Source organism: Pagrus pagrus (assembly GCF_965226575.1).
Source record: "Pagrus pagrus genome assembly, chromosome: 2".
Taxonomy (NCBI): Eukaryota; Metazoa; Chordata; class Actinopteri; order Spariformes; family Sparidae; genus Pagrus; species Pagrus pagrus.
The window spans coordinates 33,403,653-33,429,425 of record NC_140186.1 but is presented as its reverse complement, the minus strand read 5'-3'; the positions used below and the strand labels follow the sequence as shown (position 1 = coordinate 33,429,425).

Below are 25,773 nucleotides of genomic sequence, written 5' to 3'. Positions count from 1 at the left end.
CAGGGTTCATTATAGTTTTGGATTAGGTTGTTTAATACACTGTTAAAGGGTAACTCCCCCAATTTTCTTCATTAAAGTGTGTTTACAGGTCTTGGGGAGTGCTACTGCATATGTCAAAAAGTAGTATAAAGCCTTTTGTGGCTCCAGAGGAAGCTGCATGTAGCCAGATAAATTACCTCCAGTGATATCACTCAGTGGTTAAGTTGCATTGTGGGTAAAATAGGCACCAGGTTTTGAAAAGCAGTCCACTGATCTACCATTACACTCCTTTATAAATGATAACAAATGATTAAAATACAACATAACTGTACAGTAAAAACACTTTAATGTGTAAAATAGGTGGCGTTACCCGTTAAGGGCTGTCATACAAAGGGGTTTTTGGGGATTGAATTAAGTGTTAGGTGTCTCAACTTCTCATACATAAGGCATTTTTCCAATGAGATCATGTTGAATTATGTAAGCTTTTAATTACTGCTAGATAATTACACATGTATGGAATTACATCAAAGACTAGACACAACTGTAGTAAAGAGGAAAATGTTTATTTACAGCAAAATGAAAATCTACATTACACAGACAGTCTAGAAACTATACATTTACTTTAAAAAATGCATAATGATTTTGATATGGATATCATTTCTTTTTCATTCAACAGTCAGAATTTTATCAATTTACTAAGATTTATGGAGAATCTAACTTACCAACAGAATAAGAACCGACAGGATTGTTTTTTTTTATTATATTTTTGTATGCTGCAAAACGAGTGAGTGAGCTACAGCACAGATGCAGCAGCATGGGTAAGACATTTCCATATAAATAGCTACTGAGAAAGTTTTGTAAAAAGGTGCACAGCACTCCTTCATTGTTTGTTCTTTACAGTTTAGGTATTAAATATCTTTGACTAACTGTGACTCTCAGTAGCCAATCGCAAAGAAATGAGATGATAAAATGAACCAATCAGAAGTCTAGATGGCCTAAACCAGTCAGGTCCATGTTTGTTTTTACAACTGCATCAATACATCAGCCTAAATAAAAAAACCTGCTCAAAGCTCTTATTCTGTTTTTGTTTCTTTGAATACAGATGCAATCATTCTAAAATAGTTTCATGCAGTCATAGATGACAACATTTAGTTGGCGAGCTGGCATAAAACCTTAAGTTTGACCAAAATCTTTAAAGGCGGACATATCACGTATACAGTATATCCTTACAGCTTCTCTGACGTATTAAGGCTATTAGCTATCATGACAATGAAATCTGTATTATCATTTCAATAAAAAGAAGAGGAACCATGCAGGCCTACTCATGATACACATGGTAGCAAAATACCTTATGCGCAGGCAAAGGAAGAAAACCAAAGCAAATAAAAAGGAGGCATCATCATCTGTAACTACAGATTCTGGTTTTTGTTTGAACTGAAAGCTGTCTGGAGTTTTAGGACACCCAAGAAAATTAAAAACATGACATCACTTCCAGATTTTACAGACAATATTAAACATTGCATTCTTTATTCATCCCTGAATAATGTGCCTAGAGATACATAACCTTTGCTTGACAATAACAATGTGGTATTACCTAAAAAAATAAAAACCAGACCAACCATTAGGTACATAAATGCTTGTTCGACAGCCTTTGTTTCTGCCACCACAGTGATTTCCTTAGTGTCCAATAAACAGTGTGTGTGTAAACATATCATCTCCACATCTCCTTTAACTGTCTGCAACAAACATGTTTCCAACTTAGCTTGTTGCTAAATAGTAATCTAAAGCTTTGTGCTCAAGACAGGAAGGCAATCTGAGGAGAAACCTAAAAGGTTCCCAAAGTTTGCTTGAAATCATTGTTTAGAGTGGTTATTTTAACCTTTAATGTATCGCAATCTAAAACTCAAACCGAGATATGATTTCATAAAAATACACTGTTTCATCATTCCTTCAACAAGACTGATATTAAAAATGTGCTCCGTCTCCTTTATTGGAAATACATTCTATTTCATCATCAATTATAAATGATAAGGTTGCTATTTCATATTTAACCAAATTAAATAGTCAACATTGTGTTTAAGAGGTATAAAAATGCTATCCGTTCTTAAGTGCAAACATCTGAATGAGAGAGCAGTTGAGCAACAAATAATTCTTATCAATTGCTTGGATTTAAAAGCATCAAATTCTACAGGCACTGGATCTTTATAAAAACAATGCAATCACAAAAAGAAGGTTGGACAGAGCTACTCACTTTAGTGGTTTTGAGGTGATGACGGAATACACAATCTGAAAATCTCCTTCATAATTCTCCTTCGAAATGACTACAATAGTGTGAAAGTCCGACATAAAGAGTAGACGGAAGACGCAGAGCAGAGCTGCAGACTGAGGAACAGAGTCCAGAAACACAAATGCTTCTTACACCCTCCAACAGTTCTCAAAGGATGAGGGCAAGGCAGCACAGACTCTGTCTCTACTGTTGGTGTGTGTGTGTGCATGCTCATGTCCACATGCACTGTGTGTATGGAGACTGTGTTACGTCTCTGCATATGTACGCAGGTTTCTCCTAGAAACCAGTGGAGTGGACGCTGGGGATGGGGTAGAACTTGGAGATGCGGCTCTGGGTGGAGGGGTTAAGGCACTCTGACTCTCCACTCATCTTGAAGAACACTTCCTGTTCCTGCAGCTTCCTGGCAAACTCTTCCTCCAGGGCCTGATGATACGCACAAAAACATGTTGGTGTTGTATAAATATAAATATTGAGGAGGCATTTTGATGCAAAATTACAAGTGTTTTAATCTGGTTCCTTGTATACCTGGTACTGGTAAGTGGATCAAACAAAAGCTCTATGTACTAGCCTTGTGTTTGACATACACAGCCTGGTTACTCTGGTTACTCCAGAGATGCAGTTAGGAGCGCTCATATATTCATTGTCACTAATGCCTGAGAGCCTTAGGGTAATCCCAGATTCTGTTGCACTCTGAACATGTTTGAAGTCATTGGTCTATGTTCATGTCTAGGTTAACAGACAAATTCAAAGGTTAATATTGTGATAAATACTCAGACATCGATGGCAGAAAACAGAAAACAAGACAAAAAGTCTACAGCCATGCTGGCTCTGTGAGGCTGAACAGCTGTGCTATGAGCTAAATGAGAACATCAGCATGCTCACATGCTTATTAGCATGGAACACAGAGTAGAGCGAAGGCTGATGGGAATAACAGTTCTGCAGGTATTTGGTAATAGAAGTGTTACAGGACGAGTTAAAATATTGACCTGACAACAGTGAAGTTATAGTTATGAATAGTTAGAGGATGATGAAGTTATTCATGAGTTATGGTTGGTTGGTTGGACAAACGCACTGTTCAAACCACTTTTTTTCTAGTATAACTCAGCTCTTACTATCTCCTACCAAATATACTCCCACCTGATAAACAATATTAACTACATATTGTATCATAATAAAAATAAAAACACACTTTGACATTAGCCTGTAGTGTAGTCATACAAAACATTACTCCACATGCAATCAGGTATAGCAGACACTGTACCTTCTTCCGGGGTCGTAGTTTCTCCCTCCACTCCTTCAGCTCCAGGCTGTGCTCCTCGTCTAACTCCTTCAGCTTCTGGGTCTCATGTTCGATCAGCAGGTGGCACTTCTCATTCTGAAACACACACAGGAACTTAGTGCACGAAAAGTGAAGGGATGTACATGTTACTGTGGCAAAGGCTTTTTTTGGAGGCTGGGATGGTCAAGAAAAGCAAGACTGCTTTTAAATAGTGGATAATAATGGTTCAGAAATAGGTTTAAATGTGTAGATTTTTCATCAACGTTAAGTTTAGCGTTTTTGAACATCTACCTGTAGCTGCTGAAGCTCTCGAATGTTGGTGTCACACTGCAACTGCAAGTCTCTCATCTGGTTTTCATGTTTCTGATGCTGGTGAAGCCTCTCGTTCTTCTGTCTTTTCTCTTCCTGTGCTGCAAACTGAAAAACAGACACATGATTAGGCTTCATATTTTGTTATTCTTCTAATAAATTTGTTTTCCATTAAATATATGACACAAGGACAAATGTTGGTTTCATGTCTAGCACATTACATTCCATATTCTCGTCACCTGTTTGACCTTCTCCCTCTCCTGCTCGGGGGTGATGGCAGCTCCGGTGATGCGAAGGCTCTTCTTGAACATGGCCATGCGTGTCTTGGCCTCGCTGCGCTGAATCTTGGGCAATCTGGTTCTCTCCTGTGTCTGCTTGTTCTTCATCTCCTCAATCAGACGCTGGTTGTAGCGCTGCATCTGCTCCATTTCCTGTACAGGACACGTGCCATCAGACAAAGCTTCCAGAGCAACTTATTTTAAATACTGAACACATTTCTCGAAGCTATTTTTGACAGTTACATAACAAGTGAGTGTAATCCTGAAGTTGTAAGACTGATTAAATACGTTTAAGTGTGTAAAAGAACTAGAAGAAAGGTCTTTCCCTCATCCAGCCCATACCTTCTCGTGTCTCTTCAGTAGCTGGTGTCTCTGCATGAAGTACTGGTCTTTGAGCTGCTGTTTGAACAGCTGGTGTTTCTCCTGCAGATGGCGCTCTTCCAGCTCCCACATGGCAGCCTCTCGTGCTGTTCACAGACACACAAGTGAACAAAAGACAAAGCCAAACAATCACACAGAAGAACCATTAACAGGCTAATTGGAGGGGAATATCTCCTCAAAACAGCTCATTTTAAGAGCATCCTGCTTAACAAGTCTGCAGCAGAGACAAACAAGATGGAGCAGAAGACACAAAAACAGTTGTGAGCTGAAGTTACCTCATTAGCAGGAAATGGTTGAATGCTTGAGGTACTTATGTCAACCAACACCGACTTTGCTAATGAGGTTTCAGCTTTGAAGCTTTGAACTATCTGACCATTTCTATTCCCAGTGAAAGCATTTTACAAGCGCCTAAAGCACAGCTACAACCTCCCGTGACTTGGTTCAGTGAGCATTTCTGAGAAGCGTTGTTTGTGCAGCTCCTGGCACATTAAGCATGGGATTAAGTCCCAGGCAGAGCTAACAGCTAACAGCCTGCTGTTCACTACATTCATGTTGGAGGGGCTGCAGTCAGTGGTCTGACAGAATTCACCCTCTGAAGGGAGTTTGTTCACTGCTGATCTTAGTCACTACACATGGGATGTTTTTGTTTTCTCATATACTAAAAACATAATGGTGTGACTGACAAGAAGGATAATAATGTAAATTATGTTTGCATAAACCTGCCTTTTGTAAGAAATTAGTGGGGCTTACTCTAGAGGACAGTTGTTTGTTGTCATTTAAGTATGATATCATAATATTCCCTGTCCTTTTAGCTCCGTTTAGGTCTCCACCAATTCTTTAGCTAAATGCTCCCCTATCCTAACCAGTTGGTAGCTAACTTACTTGGCATACAGTGATTTCATCAAAGTTGCTGAAAACAAGGTTGATGACAGCTGGGCTGTAAACTTTAAACAATGAGCTAACAGAGGCTAAAGTGCTCTATAGAGCTGAAAGGACCGGCAGAGAGTCGTGAGAATTCTAGGTGGATGTCTAAAGATAATGATTTGATCTATTGTTGATATAAAAAATACTGATTTGTAGGGCTGCAACATACAACTGTATAGTATGCGTGTATATTTTCACTGTCAAATAATCTGTTGATTATTTTCTCGATTAATCAATTAGTTTTTTTGGTCTAGAAAGTGGTGAAAAATGATGACCAGTGTTTCCCAAGGCTCTAGATGATGTCCTCAAATGTCTTGTTTATTCCACAATCCAATGATTTTCAGTTTACTGTCATAGTGGAAGTAAAGAAAGCAGAAAATATTCACATTTAAGAAGCTGGAATCAGAGAGTTCTGACTTTGTTTTCAATTATCAAAATTGTTGGCGATTAATAGTTGACAGCTAATGGAATCATTGTTGCAGCTCTACTGATTTGTTCAGCTTTTTTGCATCAGCAGCTGAAGCTACGCAATGGGAATAAATTAGCAGGATTCTAACGAATAAATCCAGACCATTCATTCTGAACCTTACTGTATTTATGCATGATATTTATAAAAAATAATATTTTATGTTATTTAATGAATATTATATTTTTGATAATCAAGGTTTTACCACGGAGAAGCTGCTGCTTGTGGTTGAGGCAGTCCCTCTCGATAGTGGCGAGTTCATGTTTATGTTGCTGGATAATCTTCTTCAGAGCGCTGTCCAGATCCTGCTGCTGCTTCTGAAGAAACTCTTGTTCCTGGATGAAGGATGACACAGATTATAAATGACACGAGGACAGCAGGTCAAGGCGTTAATCTCGGAATATACAATACATTAAGAATTTGAGAAAGGCAGAATGAGAGATTCATTGAATTAACAATAATCAAGGACACATCATCGTCTCCTCTAACAAAAACCTTTATCAATAAATTAAGCCAGATAGATGTTATGAGGCCAACTGAGGGTGTGTGATTGTGTTTGCTGGCATTCAGGCTTTGTGCCAACTTAACTTCAGGTTAAGCCCGGCTTTTGCTGATGAACCAGACAGTTACAAGTGGCAGTAAAGATTGTTTTTACCTGCTCGTTAGTCACATTAATCTGGCCTACTTGGCACACCCGACAGAGAAGCTGCAATTTTACACGTTGATGCAGTGCTCATTGATATACAGTAAACATTTTCAAGATTTCTATAATCATATTTCTCTAAATGTCTACAAAATACCCCACAGATTCTTATTGTAGGCACAAAACAGAAAAACAGAAGGAAAAACCTCTCCTCACTGCCAAGCAGTTAACTTTAAGTGCTGGCCATTTCCTGGTACCGTTACTGATCCATTACTGTTGAAGAACAGTTAAAATTTACAGCATTCCAATTTCAGCATTCATCTTAGTGTGACCAGGTTAGAGATTTGTGATAGCATAGCACTACATCAGGACTGATATACAGAAAAGAAAGTGTGTGAAGTCTTAAGAGTAATGACTGATGCTTTAAGAGACGCAAAAGAGGCCGCATTCAGGGGTTTCACTTTCATCCTGTACGGGAGTGTTGTACAACTGAAAGGACTGAATCATAACATGAGCCACTCCCTGTGGATCACAGTATATTACCCTCCTATACAGTGCACTAAACCTGTGGTTCTCATGCTTCTTCAGGAACTGAAAAAAGTTCATGCTCCTCACTGCACAATTTTCTTTTCATCAATCATCAATGATGATAGGAGGAGCCAAAAAGAGATCAAGTTGAATTTCAGTGAAATAAAGGTCACCATGATAACATCAGAAAAATCTTTTGTTTGTTAATTTCCCGTCATAATTCATATCCATTCAACTTAGTTCCTTATTTATCCTCTGGTAATCCAGATCCCCCTTTGTAGTGGCTTTATGCACCCTCAGGGGGTCCCGCACCTCAGTTGGAGAACCATTGCACACACACACACACACACACACACACACACACACACACACACACACACACACACACACACACACACACACACACACACACACACACACACACACACACACACACACACACACACACACACACACACACCTTTCCCGCTGGTTCTGCAAACCCATGTCAGTGTAAAATATGGAAAAGTTAGGGTAATTTATAAAAAAAAATGCATCAAACAGCTGTTAGCTAACTTTGCACATGCTCCCTCACACAGTCTGAAGCCTGTTCCAACAATAGACATGTAGAGGACAACTGACAGGAATGGTGTGTGCATCAAATTTCACAGCAAACCGAGGCCTCATTACCTCCTCAGGCGGGGCTTGGACAATATCCTCTTTAATACGTTTCATCATAGTGTTTGTCACATGCTTTGGAGAAAGTCCCACTTCATGTTTGCCCTGTCTCAGGACAGCCATGAATAATACAGGCAGATAAAATGAGACAGCAGCTGAGGATAGATTAGAACTATGTGAGAAAATGAATGAAGAGTGGAAGCACAGACGGATTTAGCCCCTGTGCAGCTAAACAGTGGTTATGTAAACACTTTTAAGACAGATCAGAGAGGTGTGTGTGTGTGTGCCTAAGTATCAAAACAAACTACTATAAATATCCCTATACAGCTATCCCATCCTCCTGATGGACTATATGTGCAAAGGAAGTAAAAAGGAAATGAAATATGTGCCAACCTCTTTCTTGCGGTTTTTCAGCATGTTCTGGTACTTAGAGAGTTCTTTGTCCTGCTCTGCTTTAATGCGTTTGGCTTCGTCCCTTAGCCGGTTGGTGTGCTCTTGCTCCAGCCTCTCGATGGTCTGCTTCTGCTGCCGCTCCAAGTTCTCCACCTCCTGGTCATATTGACGCTTCTTACTCTGGAGAACACACAGGGTCACATCATATCAGTGAAATGAATTACTGTGAAAGAAGAAGCAATTCTGTTCTCTCAGTGTGTGAAACCTTACAGGCAATCTGAAGCAGCTTTAGATTTGACAGACGTTTTGTGGATGTCAAATAATCAAAGTCTAAGAATGAGTATTTTCCCCTAAATTTTAGAGATTCTCAAGTGAAGGAGGAAATATGCACAACTTTTGCCAAGTTGCATCAGTTACGATAAACAGGCTCACTAACAGTTCACTATACAGAAAATGAATGGCACAGCTGCTTGTGACAATCAGACTAATGACAACTGCAGAGAATCATGTCAGCCTTCACACGGTAACATGACAAATTTGCTATTCACTGCCTGCATCCAAAGCTAACTCATGAAGGCTTTTGAAAAAAAGATTTTTAAGAACCACAAAATCTGGATCTTTGTGTAGTGGCAGAAAGTATCACACTCAGATGAGTCAGTATCTTTTGCACTTTTTTCTACATCTGGACAGTGTTATGCTTGTAGAAGGTCAAAGCAAACCTTCATTTAACAACCACACGAGTCTATTTTTTCACATTTTACCCCCCAGAAAAATGACATAACTTGATGCTCATGGGAGGTTTTGGAATGCAGAGAGTCACATTTATTTCCATTGTCACAGACTGAAAAATAAGTTAATAAGTCCTCCATCAGCCAGGGGCAGTACTCACATAACACATTACAGATATGAACTCACCTTCCTCCAACCCTTCTCTATTTATGTTCAAATTCCTTATTTATAATTGTTCCATCAAACCTTTTAGAGCTTAAATAAAAGAAATTACTGAGGTCATTGACCACTACAGGTTGTCAAGCTAAAACATCATGCAACATGCATATGAGTTTCCAGGTCCAAGCAAAATATGGTATTCACAAGTGAAGAAGCTAATTTCACATGTCAAATTTTGTTGCCACACATGTGAAAAAAGCCCATAATTTGTGAAAATGCCCATTTCACATGTATGGATATTGTATTTTCACATGAGAAAATGTGGAGTTTACACATAAAGAAGGAAATTTCATGTGATTTCCTGTACAATGTTTTATTTTCTCATGTGGAAATTCTAATCTTAATGTAAAAAATAGACAATCACATGTGAATGTATGTAATTAACTTGTGAAAAAGTGACTTTCACATGCGGACCACTACAGGAGGTCTCATGTGTGAAAAATGCTGATCACTCTTGAAAATGCCCAGTTCGCATGTGACATTCAGTGTTTCCCATTAATTAATGAGACTCTGGCGGCCCGCCATAGTCTAATTTGCTGCACCATTGTTTCATATTGATCCAAAAATCTTTTTCACCCATCATGATAGAGCTGAAGATCTCAAATGTTCACAACGTTGCTTCAGCAAAGCCTCTTTTCCCTTCCAGTGTTAATAATAACACTCACAGGAACAGCTGTCAGGTAATCGTAATAATAGTAAGGTTAAGTTGATGTACTAGGTTGTACTCAATCTCTCTCCAGTCTGTTTGTCTGTCTTGTTAACCTAGCTAGGCAGTACTTAGCCTATATCTCCCTGTCTGTGTTGTATCTACCAGCCTCTTCCAGCGCTGTTCTGTGACTCTGTGCCTGAAAAACATCAGACTGAAATACAACTCACGTTATTTATTAAATTTGATAAATGCCAACGGGCAGCAGTGTTTATGAAACAGAGCTCGGAAAGATAAAGGCATTTCACGTGTACACGCGCTCAGATGCCATGCACAAAATGACACTCCGGTTTTTAAGCAGCAATCTCAATCATACAGACCAGACAATATATAGTTAACATGGCACTCACGGGCACTCACAATTTATAAACAAGTCATTGATTATCTGGTCTCTCAGTCAAGGTGTAGTTCTCAAAGTGCACCAGATTGATGCATTTAACTTTAAAATGTGCAACATTTTCTTAGAGGGTCCAAGGTCCACCCACTGTAGCCTCACACAATCCTGTGGGAAACACTGAGTGATTTGAAAACAAAGTTTATCTCAGCCTTGACATTTCTGAGTGGAGTGACTCACTGTGGTCTCCTGTTCAAAACGCCGATAGATCTGTTCTTTTTGCTGCTGCAGTTTGTTGCTGAGCTGCTGTTGGGCCCTCTGCTCCTCTTTCTGCAGTAGACGCAGCTCCCTCAGCTCCTGGCGCCTGAAGAGGTGGGGGAGGAGAGGAGACAGAAAATTATGTTGATTATGTGTCTTTATTCAGCATGAAGCAGGTCACACATGAACACAGTCAGGTTGTACACTGAGGTTCCTGGTAAATGTATTTTCATAATATTTGCATAAAACTGATGCCCAGGGTGAATGTAAATAAGGCAAGTGAATACCTCAGGAATCTCATCTCCTCGTTCTTGGTATCATTGTCAGTGATGATCTTTGACGTAGTCACACTCACTTCCACTCCATCCACCATGAATTTACGAGTCTTTTTTAACGTTTTCTTCTGGCGCTTGGTGTCCTGGGAAAAGAAGAAGCAAGAATTTATAGATGTATCTGCAGCTATGTAAGGCTATAATAGAGTTTCTAAAATTTGAGTGTGTGGGCTGTGTGAGTCACCTGTATAGAAACAGATCCAGGCTCTTTTGTTTTGGACAGAAAGCTTGAGATAGACAGATTGAGGTCTACACTGCTGTTATCTGCAGCTGAGCCACTCCCAGAGTCTGAGTCTCTCTCTTTGTCATCCTTTGCTCTGTCTGGAACCGTCTTCTCATCTTCTGTATTAATTTTATCCTTTTCTGTGGGTTTCTCTCCATTCTCCTCTTTTGGAACAACTTTATCTTGTTCTGGTAGTGTCAATGTCACCTTTAGATGTTTGTACCTGTCCTCCTCCTCCTCTGCTGGTGTGTTTGATTCCTCCACAACAGCCACATTTTTCTCCTGAGGAGCCTCAGTGACTGACATCTCTGTCCCCGCCTCTGTATTGGCAGGAACCTCAGCTGTGTCCACTTCTTTTTCATCCTCAACAGCAATCTCCAGCTGCTGCATTTCCTTAGCAGGAGCCTCTGGTGAAGCCTCTGCGTCTGAGGAGGCAACATCTTCTCCTCCTTCTGGAGACTTTTCCTCTTCTGGTTTCTGTTCTCCCACTCCATCATCAACTGGTGTGTTTGAGGTCTCCTCTTTGAGCTCCCCAGCTACAGGGGCAGTGGGCTCCTCCACAAAGCTAGTGCTCACCACATGGTTGGCCACAGGGATCTCAGCGGGTGTGGCTTTGGGCCCGGGCAGAATAGGCTCGACCTTCTCTGGGACTGATTCCAAGATGGAGGGAGAGAGGGGGATCTTCTCATCCTCTGAGCTGGCAACACTGACGTCAGAGGGAGCTCGTTTGTGGCCCTGAAGAGGAAAAAGAAGTGACAGTAACAGAAGTTAGGAATGTTGGTTTCTGCAAAAACAGTTTAAACAATGAAGAAATGAATTGTTAGTTTTAGCTCTAATTATTATATTTAAAATACGTTAGTGGAAAAGTATTAATGACTAAATTACTGGATCATGAATGCAGTACTGCTGCATCTAGGGCTGCACATTTAATCAAAATATTACTCAAATCCAAATATGGCCAAATGCAATATCCAAATTGCAGAAGTTGCCATTTTTTTGATAACGGCAAAATGTGTGACCAAACAGCACTGTAATGAAGTACTGTAGTGCTGCAGAGATGGCCTGGCCTACACATTTTGTTATCCACTTGTAATAAAAACATGCAGGCCCTAACAAATGTCACTTCATGGTTTTAATTGTTCATTTTTAAATGACCAGTCGCACTAATTGTGACTCACATGCCGATCGTAATATCCATCAAAATAATTGCAATATGATTTGACCATATTGTGCCGCCCTAGCTGGACCTTATGATTAAAAGAATAAATAAAATCATCTATTAATCTGATGACTATTTCTCAATTGATTGATCATTTTAATTATCAAATTAAAATTTCTCAGAGCCTAAGGAGATATATTCAAATTGCGTGTCTTGGTACAGCCAACAGTCTATACAATTAATGATTAAGATAGTTGCTCATTAATGAAATTAGAATTGATTATTCATTAATCATTTCAGCTCTAGAATAAAGTTATACGTTTTTTGCACAAGCCAAATGTTGTCGTGTTACCAGAATAGGTAAATGTGCATCTGAAAATTCAGTATGCTCCACTTCATTTATACAAAACTATAAAAAACTAAAAAAATCCTTTCTCCTCAACAATGCCAACTCCTCTAGTAAACCTTATGAAAACTGATTTTTGTTTACACACCAGATGTGCTTCTGTCTCTTCCTCCTCTTCTTCCTCTTTGTGCTCTTCAATCTCCTCGGTGACCTCAGCCTTCGCCTCAGCTATGAGCTCCCTCAGTGGCCTGTTCTCTGACACGCTGGACACAAATGAATGCTGTACAAAAAAAACAAAAGTAAAATGATTAGAAATCACATTATTATTTATATATTAACAGCCAGTGTGGAACATATGTTATGTTAAACTCAACATTTACCTGCTGCAATAAAAGCCCTTGAAGCTGGAAGCAAAGACTAGACAACCGTCTGACAACTAATCCCATAGATTTTGAGATATATTGAGAAACTGTTTACAGTTTAACAAGCTACACAAGATGGGGTGAAATACGCACATCCAACAAACACACATTAAACAATACTAATACTTCAAACTTTCTTTGCTGCATCCTTTGTCACCTGTCTGTCTGACTTACATGCAAACAACAATATGCAAATAAATAAATCTATTGGCAAACTTCTTTAATGCAACTAAAGACTACACATACTGCATCTACATCTCAACAGCCTCACCTTCTTTGGCTTAGAAATCTGCTGCATATACTCTATGGCTGGCCTGAGAATATGCATTTTCTTTGATATCAAAACCTTCATCGGTGGCAGACCGCTATTTTGGATTTTCAAGCCCATTGAGTCTTCCTCTGCGCAGAACAATCCTTTAGCAGCAGTGTATCCCGTGTGTGTGTGTGTGTGAATGTCTCCTTACTGCTTCGCTGTTGCTAAGTGGCTCTGACTTGGAGAGCACCTTAAACCCTATGGAAAAAGAAAAGCCTGTACTGCTGACGTCAGCTCAAGCGCAGTGGGATGAGTGTCTTGCCAGGACACACAGTTCAGTACCTGACAGCAAGCACGTAAACAGATGTCGTCTAGGACTGTGCTGCTAACACTCCTAATGGCAGGTGGTACATGGGTATGGGATGGGGAACGAGGATTATTATTAACTTGATTTAAGTGGCCAAGGTACAGGGCTGGGCCAATTGATAGACAGTGAAATAGGAGTTCAGAACTTGAGTGTGAATGTTCAAGACAAAGATACCTGTAGCAGTTGTGTCGCACCCCATCTGTTGTCCACATGCTTGTCCAGACACCGTTTCAAGAAATCACTGAATTCTGGGGACCTTACAGGTAGAGAAACATTGATAAAAAATAAGACTCGAATATGGTCTTGTACAATTACAAAATGTATTGCTCTACATCATGGATCTCTGCATATTATAAGTGTCATAAAAACATAACGGCAAACATTTACTTAGTAATCCAAAACAAATGCATGCTCAGTCAAACATGTGACCTCAAGGCATCTTCTCCCTCATTCCTGAGGGCTGACAGAGATTCACGCTGTGACTCACCAGCGTGATGGTTGCATCAGGGTAGGAGGATCCGACTTTGCTATTTTCAGCAGGACTCTCATTGGGTTCATCTCGTGATTGGGCGGCTCAATCTGCCCCAGCTCAATCAAGGTGACCCCAAGTGACCAGATATCAGCCTTGTAGTCGTATGGACGGTCCTTGGACGTCTCACACATCACCACCTCTGGAGCCATCCTGGAAGGATTAAGTTTGTGGATGATTATTGTATTTTGTGCAAGAAAGGCAAAAAGAATGGCCAAAGTATATGTTATCATTTTGTTTAAAAAAATGGACAAAAAGTGTTTTTATTGTCTCTTCTATGTTTCACTCACCAGTAAGGTGTTCCAATGAAAGAGTCTCTCCTCTGCAGCGTTTTGGTGTTTTTGGCAGACACACCAAAGTCAGCTGGAAGACATGTGATTCAAGACAAACCAAAATTAGCCAGACTAACACCACTGTCATTATTTATTTTCTACATGTAGCCACACAAACCCAACAAGTACAAAATGATAAACTGTTCTCTTGAGCAGCACAATTTTTAAACTCATCAGTGCATGAAAGGAACAAAATATTACACAGAAACCTTATGCTGTTATAACACTAGTCTTACATCTGCATGATGACATCATGCCTTGTTTGAATTGTGTATGAGTAACAGCTCATCAGTGTCCTGGCAAGCAGATGCACAGCCACCTCTGAGTGTGTAATGTCACTGGACAAAATGCTTGCTGTGTGTTATCTCACTGAGCTTGTTTCATTCACCAGCAGTGACTCATACCCGTCTAAACAAGCTACGCTACTGCATCTGCAGTGGACACATGTTTATGACACACTGAGTAGCACCACCAAACAATTGCTGTTGTGTAGAGCTGCAATAATTAATCAATTAGTTGTAAACTATAAAATAAATTATGAACCATTTTGATAATCGATTAAATGGTTTGAATAATTTTTTAGGAAAAAACTCAGATTTCAGCCTCTTAAATGTGAGTTTTTCTGGTTTCTTTACTCCCCTATGACATTCATTATTCCATCCATTATCTGTAACCGCTTATTCATTGCAGGGTCGAAGGGGGGCTGGAGCTGATCCCAGCTGACATTGGGCGAGCAGCAGGTTACACCCTGGACAGGTCAGCAGTTCATCACAGGGCTGACATACAGGAACAATCCACCATTTATGCTCACAGTAGTACCCGTAGAGAACTCGAGAATTTAATTGGCAGAAATATCAACAATGATAACAATCGTTAGCTGCAGCTCTACTTCTGCATAAAGGTCACAAGTTCATGCTGCCATCTCTGCAATTGCCATGCAACAGCAAGAGTGTGCAGAATAAGTCAAAGTGAATCAATTTTTTCACCGATTTTACAGATCAAAGTCAGCACACTTGTCACAAAGACATTTACCTACATAGTCTATGAAAACAGTTGTTAAATGCATTCTGTGGCTCTGGAGGGAGCGTTCCAAAGTCTGAGATAGTCCAGAGAAGAAATAACCCTGATGATGTCATTGTGGGTGGATGGACAGACATGAGGCAAGATACTGCGTGAGGTTAAAGGGGCACATGCATATCAGTGTTCTAAGAAGAACAGGAAGTTAATTACTTTAGTTTGGCCCACTTATTTGGACCACTTAAAAACAGTTTGAGCTACAGCGGAAGTGGAGACACACAACTCATTTAAGGTACTTTATAACCCTTGGCAGCAGATTGCTGTACTTTGCATTAGAATTTGTACTCCTATCAGTCTCAACTAAATCTGAACACACAGACATTTTATTCAGTGTGACTTACACGTTCTGATCTCCAATGTCCATTGTGAATACATGTATATAAACCCACTTGGAAATTAAAGAAAAAATGCACCTCTTTTATCAGAACCTGCCTGACAAAATTCATCTTTTTAAGTTTTTCTTCCTCAAATTAAATGACAGATTTCTGTACATACATACAGTCAAAACAAAATACTAATAGCTAATTCAGCAAACTTTTAATGGGCCATAGTGTGCTATAATATAAACACACAGAGGCTAAAGGGTTAGTAGTTAAAGGTGTAGTTCACAAATAACTTAATGGCTCCATGGCAACATTAGTAGACATAAGAAAAAATTATAATCTGTGTGACAAATTCCTTAACTCCATTAATTTTTGCTTTTTCATGTTTCATGGTTCTGTTATTTCAGTAACACACAATTTGTGTATAAACCTGCGTACATTTAGACAAAACTGCAACAAAAAAATGCAGGTGTTGACCTGTACTTAAGGTATCTCAGGCTCAGCCATGTTAATGCTGAAAACTGTTCAATTAAATTAAATATTTAAATAATCATATTTTTATTTATGTTTTGTAATTTATTTTTACTGGCAGGTCTAATAGCCAGAACTACAAAAATAAAACACACGTTTCAACAAACCGAAAATGTCAAGTAAATATGGCAACTTTAATGTCAGTGTTATTCTGGAAAACTTTTGTGGTCGGAACAAGAGCAGCACTTAAAGTCACAAACATTCTTTCATATGTCTGTCTTACGTGCACACAGTGTAATGTCATGAGAAAGATCATGTGAACTTGTAAGCTTCTTGCAGTAAAAGAGCTAAAACATGAGTATGGCAAACATCAAAGTGATAAAGTTGTTTTTTAGATCTGTATAATACCACATGATACCTTGACTCAATACAGTTTCTCTGTTAGACTGACCTGTTTGTGTGAACCAACACCCTACTTAGATTACTAAACCTAACATTGTGTCTAAGCTGCATGTGTGAAAGTGGCTCTAAATGGATGGTATCACTATATAGTGATGAAGGTTCTCAGTCATCCAGGTCATGGTAAATCTAGGTGCTGTATTGTAGGCGACTTGTTTCAGGTTCTTGCAGACATTTCACCTCTCATCCAAGAGGCTTCTTCAGTTCTAACTAACTGGAGGGGAGTTGCAGGCTTTTAAACTCTGTGTGGGAGTGTCCTTACAGAGTCGTTAAGGACACGTGTGAGCTCTGAGTTTCAGAGTCGTTAGGGCCACTTGTGGGTCGTTGGTCAAACTGGCCTTCATATGGGTTGCTAAGGCTAGGTGAGCCCAGGTGTGAATGGTTGTTAAGCTGTCTGGGGAGAGAACTCAGTACAGCATTGTAGGTGGGTGATAAGTAATGTCTTAGGCCACCTCCTCTGTTCAAAGGTGGTTGTTCCAGTTTGACATAGATGGATTCTGTTACTCCTCTTTCAAACCATCCGTCTTCTCTGGCCAAGATGTTTACATTGTTGTCTCAAAGGAATGATTTTTCTCCTTCAGATGTAAGTGGACAGCAGAGTCTTGACCTGAGGAGTTGGCCCTCCTGTGTTGTGCCATTCGTTTATGGAGAGGTTGTTTTGTCTCCCCTATGTACAAATCTGTGCAGTCCTGGCTGCATTGACCAGCATAAACTACATTACTATGTTTATGCCTGGGTGTTATGTCCTTAGGATGGACAAGTTTCTGCCTCAGTGTGTTGGTAGGTTTAAAGTGAACCGGATATGATGTTTATTAAAGATCCTCCTTTGAAACTCAGAGCTCACACGTGTCCTTAACGACTCTGTAAGAACACACCCACAGAGTTTAAAAGCCTGTCAACTCTCCTCCAGTTAGTTAGAACTGAAGAAGCCTCTTGGATGAGAGGTGAAACATCTTGAAGAAACTGAAACAAGTCCAGTTGCCTACGATACAGCACCTAGAATCACTACATAGTACGTTCCTGGGCCATTTCCAGCACTTATGAGGAAACATGAAATAAATAGCTTATATGGAGCCTCTGGCCAAAGGCACACAGCCTACATCAGTAGACTGTGAACTCATTCATAATTTTCCCTCAAAGTAACAAAATTCCATAACTGAGCGAGGAAAAATACACTTGTAGGCAAAACAACTCACAATCAGGTTTTAACTTTTGCCTACACCCTGTGTGTATTACATAGGTTACAGTTTTCTCCACTCCTCCTTCAACATACCCATGGAAGCATCTATGAATTGATTTCGGCCTTACCAAGCTTGACATCACCGTTCAGCGTGAGGAGGATGTTGCCAGCCTTCAGGTCTCTGTGTATGATGTTGTTGTCGTGAAGGTAGATGAGGGCCTGCAAAGTCTGCTTACACACCACCCTGATCTGAGGCTCTGTCAGTGGTCTCTCCAGTTCTGCAGGGTCACACAAATGCATGAAATCAAAAGCAACCTAATAATAGACTATAGGAAGCGTTAAGCTACATAAGCTATGCTACAGTGTATCGCGTAATGAAGAATGTGATTTGCTGGTCTACAGAGGACTTTTGGTGTCTCAATTCAGTTCAGTGCTGATTTCTAAACAGTTTCCCTTTTGATGTAACAACCTGTATGCAAAGTGGAAATGCTGACTCACCTAGCATGACTGCATCCACAGCCCCTCCTGCACAGAACTCAATGAGGATCTACCAACAATAAGTGGAAAAAGGGAACACAGAGTCAATGTGTTTTTCAACATTAGCAAAACAGGTATTTGTTTATGTAAAGCAGCATGCAACTAGGGTTGCAATGCTAGATGATTTTCACAGTACAAGAGCCACCTCAGGAAATATCACAGTATACAGTATTACACAATTATTAGTTACTATAACCCTTAAAGAATGAAAATAAAAGGTTTTATTTGGTTCAGCTCTATTTCTATTTATTATTATGTCCTGACAGACATGAAATTTCATATGACCTTGAACTATATTGTTTTAATAAGACTAATATGGAAGAATTGAATGCTGTAGATAAGCAAATGTACACAGTATGATAGCCACCAGTTTTCACACCACAATATACCCTGAACTGAACTGAACACAGAAAAAACTGAACTGGCACTATACACCATTGCAACCCTACATCCATCATATAAAAATGTAGTCTTTATTAATCTTTCATGATTTAGAGATTAGCATGAGCTATGCTTCAAAACTCATTTCATACAGAGGCGAACGCAGGTCATTCATGAGGCTATAATGCTCAAGTTGAACCCAGTGACCCCTCAAATCTATTGTGAGGGTCTGGATGGTTCTCATGTTCAGAGAGAAATGCTTACTTTCATGTATTTAGACTGCTGAAAGATGCATTGTATATGTACTAAATGAAATGGGCCCATCATCATCACCACATCACATAATATACCCTACCTACTCACTTGGCTAAGGTAATTTGAGAATGAACCTCCACCCAACCTGTGTGAATGAAACTCTCTGAGACCTTAATGGCATTTAGGAGCTCTCAATATGGCTGTTGACTTAAGAGGATTGGCCCAGTTGGGGCCACATTGTGGAAAAGGTTTCACACATGTGCGAGGTAGCTAGCCAGCTATATTGCCAGACCTTAGGCCTTATTCTGTAAATAGGATTAAAGTTTCTATGGACACAGCAGCTGAGGCAGGGGTGAGTATGATTATGGCATTAAGTTAGATAAAGCATCTGGAGGGGTATTTTTATTAAGCTTGCACACAAGGCTAGCCCTATAGCATGAAGTTAACCCACTCGTCAACACTGAGATTTGGGGAACATTTGGTCAAATGTCACACATAAAGGAAGAGGAAGTAAAGCCACAATTCTGCAATTTTGCAACCATTGACAAATTAACTGTGGCTGATACGTTGGTTAAAGCCCTAGCTTTTGTTACATGGTCGGCCTGTATTTAAAATGACAAGTGAAAAAATCTTCTAAGGGCTTATTTCCTAAAAAAGACTAATTCCAACTGTTAACCAAGGTTCAATGCTATTCCATTATTCAGCTGAGCTTTTCAAGACTGTTCTACTTATAACAACAAAGCCCCTACAAGACATACAATGCCTCAAGTCTCAGAGCAGTCTTGGCTAGTCACCACGCACACCAGTCTAGTGTTTCTCTGTAGGCGTGCTGTTGTTTTAGTGGCTCTGCTGGTGTACAATGGCCCCCACAGTGGTTTTTCAGAGTGGCAGCAGGCAGAGAGGAACCACGGGCCAGGGCTGTGGCTTCCTCCTCCTACTTGTTTATTTCACACACAAATACATGGAGAAGTGTGTGCCCACATATTTTCTAATGCCTTCATGTGGTACAGAGAGGGAGGCTGTGAGTCTGTATGATCTCACCTACTTGTTCTAAGGCTTAAAAGATGAAAATAACAACGTCACAGCCCAGAGACTGTTGCTGTGCAACTGAGATTGTAGTGTAACACAGCAATATAGAAACAAAGGGTATATAAACAGGTGAGAATATTTAGTAAGCAGTTATGAAGTAAGCCACCTCCCAAACCTCCTGTGGAATAACGCCTTTCATCTCCAGGAGGAAATGTCCTGGACACTCTCTCCTCTTTGCACGAACAGGTGCCACACAAGCCAAGATAAAAATCAACAGACAACCTCAGTCAGGTCGTGGCCATTGTTTAGAGGACAATGGGGAGGAAAGGGCTGAGCGTTCAATGAAATGCACTAAAATCAAATACTATCATGAGTCTTTCTAATGACCTGACTGGCTTCTTAGATGCTTGTATATTGACTCACATGAGCCAAAGCACAGTACTTACAATGAAGTTCTCAACCCTGAATGCGGAGATACTGCTTCTAATTCGGCAAAAGAAATTTTAATGTCAATTTCAAATGTCCTTTGCTTATCTTAAGTGATTTGAAAAATGTGGGACACCACGGACATAACAGATTTAATTGATTTTTAATATTTGATCTTAAGAATGCACACACCAGGTGATTGAGTCAAGACACAGGACCACACACTTGGTAATTATATATAGGATTTTAGAGTGGCAATACCAGGGACTTGAGATCTCACAGAAAAGTGTGTGATGTAGGGATGGGAATTGCAGAGTATCTCACAATCTGATATTATTCATGATATTTTGCCCAAGATAATGTCAGTATCACGACAATACAGCAATTCTGTGATAATCGATATATTGCAAGACAATCAACTAGTAATACATCATGATATTTTTCTAACTAAATGATACAAAATACCCTCAAAAGTCAAAGTACAGGAATAATGTATTCATTACATTCCTGGACAATAAAACGATAGCAATATGTGATAGACACGTCATCGATATTTAAAAAAAAATAAAAAAATAGTTTGATAAAATGTTCGATAGTTTCATGTGTATGCATTACATGCAAACTAATGGAAGCCCTATAAGAATATGCCCTGGCAACCTGTCATATCCCTTGATAATGGAGCGAGCTACAAGTGACATGCAAACAGCCAATCATTTAATAGGCAGAGGGAGAACAGGAGAAAATCCTAAGCACAACCCATTACCACCAGAGTGAGAGAAAATGAGTGCTGCCAGACAGAAATTGTGAATAAAAAAAGGACAGGTCAGCTTGTTGGTATGACAGTATTTCTACTTATTTATGTAATTATATTTGTGGGTTTTTCCTTGTTGTGTTAACATTAATTATGACTTGCGTGCCTTGATAAAGTGGTGGTTAAATTTAAAATAAAGAGGTTAAATTCAACCTTTTTTGGCTGGTCTTTGAAAATGATAAAAATAGGGCAGATAATTACAAATGATCAATGATTATCGACTGATATGAAACTTCACTAACGTGATAGATTTTTCAGCCATGACACTCAGGCCTAATTTATTCACTGCATGAATACCAAGAACGGAGGATGAAACAATTTATAAAAAAGTGCACACACTGACTCTGTTTGTCCATGTCCATGTGTGCCATCATCCAATGGAATATAGGCAAAAACTGGCAGAGGGTGGAACTGCCACAAATCACAACAGTTCAACAGAGTTTAAATATTTAAAGTAAGGATAAATCTATGGCTCACTACATACTTTTTATCATTGTAAATTAAGTTTATAGAGATTTACACCACAAGGAGTTGTGAAGCAATGACTCTGGTCAGTCAAATTGTCAGATAAGTCCATTGAGAGCGCAAGCTTGTTTTAATAAAAATATCAGTGTTTGGTGCCAATGTATCCATTATCGTATTCCTAGAGAAAGCAAAGCAATATATTACCACATCGAGCATGGCTTACACATTTTGCAGCATCAGCTGGAGCCAGCTAGGTATTCTATACAATGTATGAGAAAAACTCCTGAATTGCTGGGTTGTACCAATTTATAACGTACCTCAGTAACTGAGTTCCTCACACACTTTTTATTTATTCATGTACACTTCCCTCACGTTAAGGCCTGGGGTATAATCCATATCTACTGACACAAGTTTGTTCCAGGGCCAAGGCACTGTATCGACACAACTAGTCAGTATTCACTGGAGCCCAGCACCAATGTTCCAATTGAGAGAAATACACCTAAAATTCAAAGTTTGTGTTGCAAGGAATAGTCAGACTTGAAGTTTTGAAAGATACCTTAACATTTTTTTACAAAAGGTGAATGAAAAAGGGACTACAGTGACAAACAAAGGCATTTAAATGAGTTTATATCAAAAGTGGACGGATTATGAACCTGTATGATGATTAACCAGCTCTATATGGACCTAGTTTTTGTGGCTCATATGAACTTTGGCCTCAAATTCTGATAGCAAGACAGTAGTAGAAAAAAGGATATTGCATACTGCAACAACCTTACAGTATCAGTTCAATTACGCACTATGCCTTTAATTTGGTACAGATAATATTGTTAAGCCCACTCTGAGCCCATAGTGTCATTATCATAACAACTGGAATACAGGGCATACAAAAAGCAAAAAGAAGACGCAATGAAACACTGGGCCTATTTCTTCTCTGGTTTTATAGATCTGATTTACTGTGGGAGGAGATTTACTTTTACAATCACATTCAGTGTTGTTTTTGTCCAAGTTTTAGGCTGCTCAAGTTGCACTGCCAAAAACATTTACTGAATACTCCATTCATATTTTCAAGATTGGTCTAATTGGTGTTTCAGAAGAAACTTTGCTGAATCAAACTGCTGTATTAGGTCCATATTTACCCCTGCTTGGTTGCTTACATGAACAAACATGATGACACTGTCACTCCAGAGAGCTTATCCTTCTACTCACCCAGAGTTTGCTCTCATAATAGAAAGCGTCGAGCAGTTTGACAATATTTGGGTGGTCGCAGGAGGCCAAAATGTCGATCTCCACCATGTAGTCCTCCAGCTCTTCCTCTGTCTTAGTGTCAATAACTTTGGCTGCAGCTAGGATGCCCGTCTGTTTGTTCTGAGCCTGTAGGATGAGAATATTATTAGACTGTTGGATGGCAAAGGACAGTTTTTCACTTCACTTCACATTTCAAGTCTTGCACGTTCAGCACTCTGATCTAGTTCAGAAAATGTTTGTTCTCATCTAAAGCTCTAGATGAACACATGTTATCTCAAAGACTCATAGAAACGTGGCCTATGTCGGACCTGAAGTTGTCTGGACCTCAGACCTGCAACAAGCACCTTTAACAGCCATTAAGAGGATCTAAAAACAGCAAATAAACACCCTCTGCTTTGCTGAGAGTTAGTCAGCAGAACATGAGACATGTCTGGTTGAAGTGGAAATTTCTCCTGTTTGTTTTGGCTTCTCTGTGGGCAGGATGTGCTCGATGAAGTCGCGGCGGCGATATGGGATGCAGCCACTTCCTGGTGACCTGCCCGTGTTCCGTGGTCAGCCATACATGCCATTTAAAAAAATAATAAAATAAACCCCCATAATATCCTCCTCAGTGCTAAAGCAGGCACCTAGCATTTCACTATACATCAATACAGTGTGGACTATCCCAGTAATGAATCAGTGCCATGATGCATTACAACTGGTGTGGCCCACAGCCCAGACATATAAACATAACACTGCAATTTACTATTTCTAGATCTCCTTCAGTTTGACTCTAGTGCCACTGCCAGTAGGACAAAAATAAACTGCTTCAATGATGATAAAGGATCTCTATTGGTACATTCTCCTTTCTTGAACAGTAGGTCTAGTTACTGTTGGAATGCTTTGAAATTGCCAACCTGTGACTAAATCATTGTGCAAGAAGATTAGGCTTGATTTAAGTTTGATGTAAAGTAACACTGTCATGAAATCTTGGCTCGGGCAACAATTTTAGTGTCCAAAAATAGCATTTAGCAAATATGACAAAAACAGAGAATGTAAACAACACAGTTAGCCACAGCTTTCCTGGTATTAGACTTGGTAGAGCCCTCCTGTGTGATAAAATTGACTGTCACTCATGCAAATAAGGCTTCTGGCTCCACTTATGAAATAGGGTCAAGCCAAACAATGTCACTATTAAATTGATGATGTTACTTTGACATTGGGTCAGCTAATCTGAAAATGTAAAAGGGGGAATTATTTGGCTGGTTTGTTTGAGCTTCTAAAAACAGCTGAATAGCAGATACAATACAAACATCACCCACCAGCATCAATGTCAAGTCTGTGACAGCTTATACCGGCATGTACATGACCAAACTTAATGTTAACTGCACGCTAATGAGACCAGTGGGTGAAGAGGTCAAGTTTCCAGCAATTAGTGGATCGGATGACTTTTGGATGTTTGTCACATGTGAACAAACTTCACAGGGAGACGGTTGAAGACAAAGCGTGTTGGGTAATGTGGAGACGGACCCCTGCAATCGTATCTGACACCACCTCTGTCTCTCGGGCTAGTGTATTGGGCTGAAGGTGGTGGGTGGGTCAGAGAATTCAAGACTGAGGTGTCACTGCTGGCTAGTTGTGTCAATAAGAGGACTGTGGGGTACAGAGAGGCTACTCCCATTTAATACAAACACAAGTCTGCCACAAAGAAGCAGATAAAATGGCTCTGAAGGAGGCATTCCTTACCTTGAACACTTTTCCAAAGGCTCCATCCCCTAATTCACCGATTATGTCCCATATTTCCTCTGGGTTTTCATCTCTGCGGACGTGTTCATACTGTTTCTTCTTCTTCTCAGCTCCCAATTTAAATATTTTACGGAAATTAAAAAATGACATATTGAATCCTGGGTCATTCAACCAACGTAGAAAGTTGACAATGGAAATTTCCCTGAACAGTTTAGCATAAGTCTTTGGAGTTAGCGTATGTGTCCCATTAGCTATAAATATCCGCTTGGTCAATACAGCATTTAACTGTTAGCTTTCATAACAGTTCGGATCAGAACCTAGCTTAGCCTTTGACACCGTTTGGGCCGGTCAAGAGAACAGCTATTTCGCACTTCAAAGGTCATTGTTAACCCATCGAATAATAACTAAAGGTTAACCTAGGCGTGTCGTGGCATCTGAAATCCGCCTAAACAAGATAGCATTTCAATGCAAAGTAGTACGGGAAGCTCGTTGTTGTTCCAACTCCTGACGACCCACTGGCCAGACAACCCGGTGGGGCTCTTTCTCAACAAAAAGAAAAAAGAGATGAGTAAGACGTCCTTCCAAATAGTTGTATTCAACAGAATAATTAATTAGTTTCCTTGAAGGTACAGACGGGTACAGTTGGTCGGCACATTAGCAATCGCTAAAACGGGAAAAAACAGTCATCTTTCCCTTGGTAGGAGACGGGTTTAGTAATCTAGCGGATTTAGTGTCTCTGCGCGTTCACGACTGCGCGCGGCTGCGATTCTTTCTCTTCGAGCCCCTCGTGCTTGACACTTGGCGGGGTAATTTCAGTGTTCTGCTGCCCTCGTCTGCACTGGAGACCGAACACAACTCATGTTGTGGTGTTTAAACTATTAACAACAGAAAAGTTTATTTACTATGAGTAGCAGTACTGTCTGCTGCATAGTAGTTCTTCGTTGTCATAACTGTCATTATCGCGTCTGTCGGCCAATAACCGTCACAGTCAGGTTTCTTTGTGTCGCTGAAACTACATGTCCCATACACCATTGCGAAACATGAACGCGCCTTGCA

The 25,773-nt window shown here is 39.9% G+C and overlaps 1 protein-coding gene across 1 annotated transcript; it reads right to left on the bottom strand.

The window, feature by feature from the left end:
* Positions 1-521: 521 nt before the first annotated feature.
* On the bottom strand, positions 522-25,656 carry LOC311266689 (STE20-like serine/threonine-protein kinase). The gene is made up of 18 exons (XM_084369188.1): positions 24,718-25,656; positions 22,954-23,118; positions 18,342-18,390; positions 17,972-18,121; positions 14,292-14,364; positions 13,960-14,154; positions 13,647-13,728; positions 12,579-12,710; positions 10,887-11,660; positions 10,658-10,788; positions 10,353-10,476; positions 8,125-8,304; positions 6,109-6,238; positions 4,475-4,599; positions 4,094-4,285; positions 3,837-3,962; positions 3,528-3,641; positions 522-2,689 (listed from the first exon to the last, which is right to left on the bottom strand). The coding sequence occupies exons 1-18, from the start codon at positions 24,865-24,867 to the stop codon at positions 2,543-2,545; spliced, it is 3,039 nt and encodes a 1,012-aa protein (XP_084225314.1). The 5' UTR covers positions 24,868-25,656; the 3' UTR covers positions 522-2,542.
* Between the last annotated feature and the right edge of the window lie 117 nt (positions 25,657-25,773).